The sequence below is a fragment of the Dinoponera quadriceps genome, unplaced genomic scaffold, assembly GCF_001313825.1.
Source record: "Dinoponera quadriceps isolate SergipeBrazil2010 unplaced genomic scaffold, ASM131382v1 scaffold3553, whole genome shotgun sequence".
NCBI lineage: Eukaryota > Metazoa > Arthropoda > Insecta > Hymenoptera > Formicidae > Dinoponera > Dinoponera quadriceps.
The window spans coordinates 1-2,063 of record NW_014557534.1 but is presented as its reverse complement, the minus strand read 5'-3'; the positions used below and the strand labels follow the sequence as shown (position 1 = coordinate 2,063).

At 31.1% G+C, this 2,063-nt stretch overlaps 1 protein-coding gene across 1 annotated transcript; it reads right to left on the bottom strand.

The window, feature by feature from the left end:
• Positions 1 to 292: 292 nt before the first annotated feature.
• Positions 293 to 1,813, bottom strand: LOC106749293 (juvenile hormone acid O-methyltransferase-like; the record flags this gene model as incomplete). The annotated part of the gene is made up of 3 exons (XM_014628611.1): positions 293 to 531; positions 1,262 to 1,409; positions 1,681 to 1,813. Coding segments are annotated over 3 exons (466 nt in total), but the record flags the coding sequence as incomplete, so codon positions are not given.
• Positions 1,814 to 2,063: the final 250 nt, after the last annotated feature.

The window sequence follows — 2,063 nt, the reverse complement described above, 5'->3', positions numbered from 1 at the left end:
ATATTAGATGAGTTATATACTTAACAAAAACGCAAAAATTATATTTATCACAAAATAGAAAATGACATAGGAAAGAACGGCACATTGTTACACATGTAATAATAACTTTATTTCGTCACATTTGATGAGTACAGAAACATAAATTAGAGTTAAATAAATAAATAATCTAATATCTAATTTAATAAATATGATAATTACTTCATAAATAATATCGTAATACAATACATTAAACAGATTCCATAAGAATTTCTTTACTATTATCTTCTAAAAATTTTTTTAATTTATGCCGATATGTGTCAATGAATTCTGCATATTTTATGCTGCGATAATTCTGCGTATGCGATCTTCATTTTTGTGCATAAACTATTAAAACTCGATACATATCTAATATGATCGTTTGCTCCTCATTATGTTGACGTCTTTTAAAAATCACTTTTCTCTTCATATATTCGTTCTCGAATTCCTCGTTAAATTCTGTCTTCAATTTTTGCGGCATGTAATCCAAAAACGACATGAAGGACATTATCATAGCTGTCAAAATAATCAGACTTGTTAATATATATAATCGAAATTTAAATAAATTAGTTACGGATGAAGGATACAAAAAGAAAATGTATTATATCAATTGTAATGATTTCCCAATCGAAAATGAAATTTTCGGAATGTTTAGTAATCATATGTTCAAGCATCTGATAAATTGCATAGAAAAGTATTTCAAACCTAACATAAGCAGTCGCGTAGTTTGCTAGAAGTTGATTATGGTTTACTTGGAGCATTAGGAAGAAGCGGACACAAATTTTCGCAGAGCTTTCTGCGAGTGGTGCATACATGGAGAAAAAAAAATTTGTCGGCAGGCGATCACCTATATTCATCTTTTAACTGCGTTTGACGCTGCTTAACCTCGATGATTGAACAGTTAGCACTGATTCCAATGACCCTAACGATGTCTTTATGTTTATGCTTATATTTCTTTATAATGTTATAACTAAAATTTCGACTCGGGAAAGCGTTCACGAAGCGAACAATTACATATCAAGATAACGTGCGGGGAACTTGCGGGAAGCTTTTAATTTCTGCAAAGCAGTAAGTAAACGCTTAGAAAACCATCTTCCAGATCGGTCTGAATGATCCAGTGGATGATCAGTTTCCACCCAACTTACTGGATACTTCCACTTATCGCTTCTTCTTCGATTTTTTGATATAAGATTTAATTTTCCGCAGGTGTTTGTATTAATATTATTATTATTATTAATATACTTACACAGAAATTTGTGCGAATCTATATGCATAGTGGTTGTTTCCCGATGACTACAATGAAGAATATGGAAACCGACGTCTCTAACTATTTTTCTCAACTCTTTTTGAGGATTGGTTGAATATTGAAATGGCGATACAAGCCTTTTCTTGTCCTTTGTAAACACGAAGATAATAATTAATAATTTATAATGAGGAGTTATTGAGAATTAGTAAAATATATAAGTGTAAAAAATATTCACCGGTATGTAGGAAGCATAGCTGGGATTTTGCGATAATTGATTGAAAATATCAAATATATCATGAGAGGCTACCAAATGTATTAACATGGTTCCGCCGGGTTGAAGCATCTCATAGATGTTACTAAACGCTTGTCTATTGAACAAAGAAGATAANGTAAAATATATAAGTGTAAAAAATATTCACCGGTATGTAGGAAGCATAGCTGGGATTTTGCGATAATTGATTGAAAACATCAAATATATCATGAGAGGCTACCAAATGTATAAACACGGTTCCGCCGGGTTGAAGCATCTCATAGATGTTACTAAACGCTTGCCTATTGAACAAAGAAGATAGACGAAATTAATTTCAAAAACATATTTATCACAGTAGTTCCAAGCAAGATAGTAATTTGTATATAAATATTTTGATTAAATATCAGGTTACCGTATATTGTATCTTCGGGAGAACATGAATTGCTTCCAAAAATATATTGAAATTCGAAACACAGAGCAATATTCCGAAAAGTCTTAATCGTGAAATTCGAATACCAAATCAATTTCCCGAAAAACAATTTTTCCGAAATA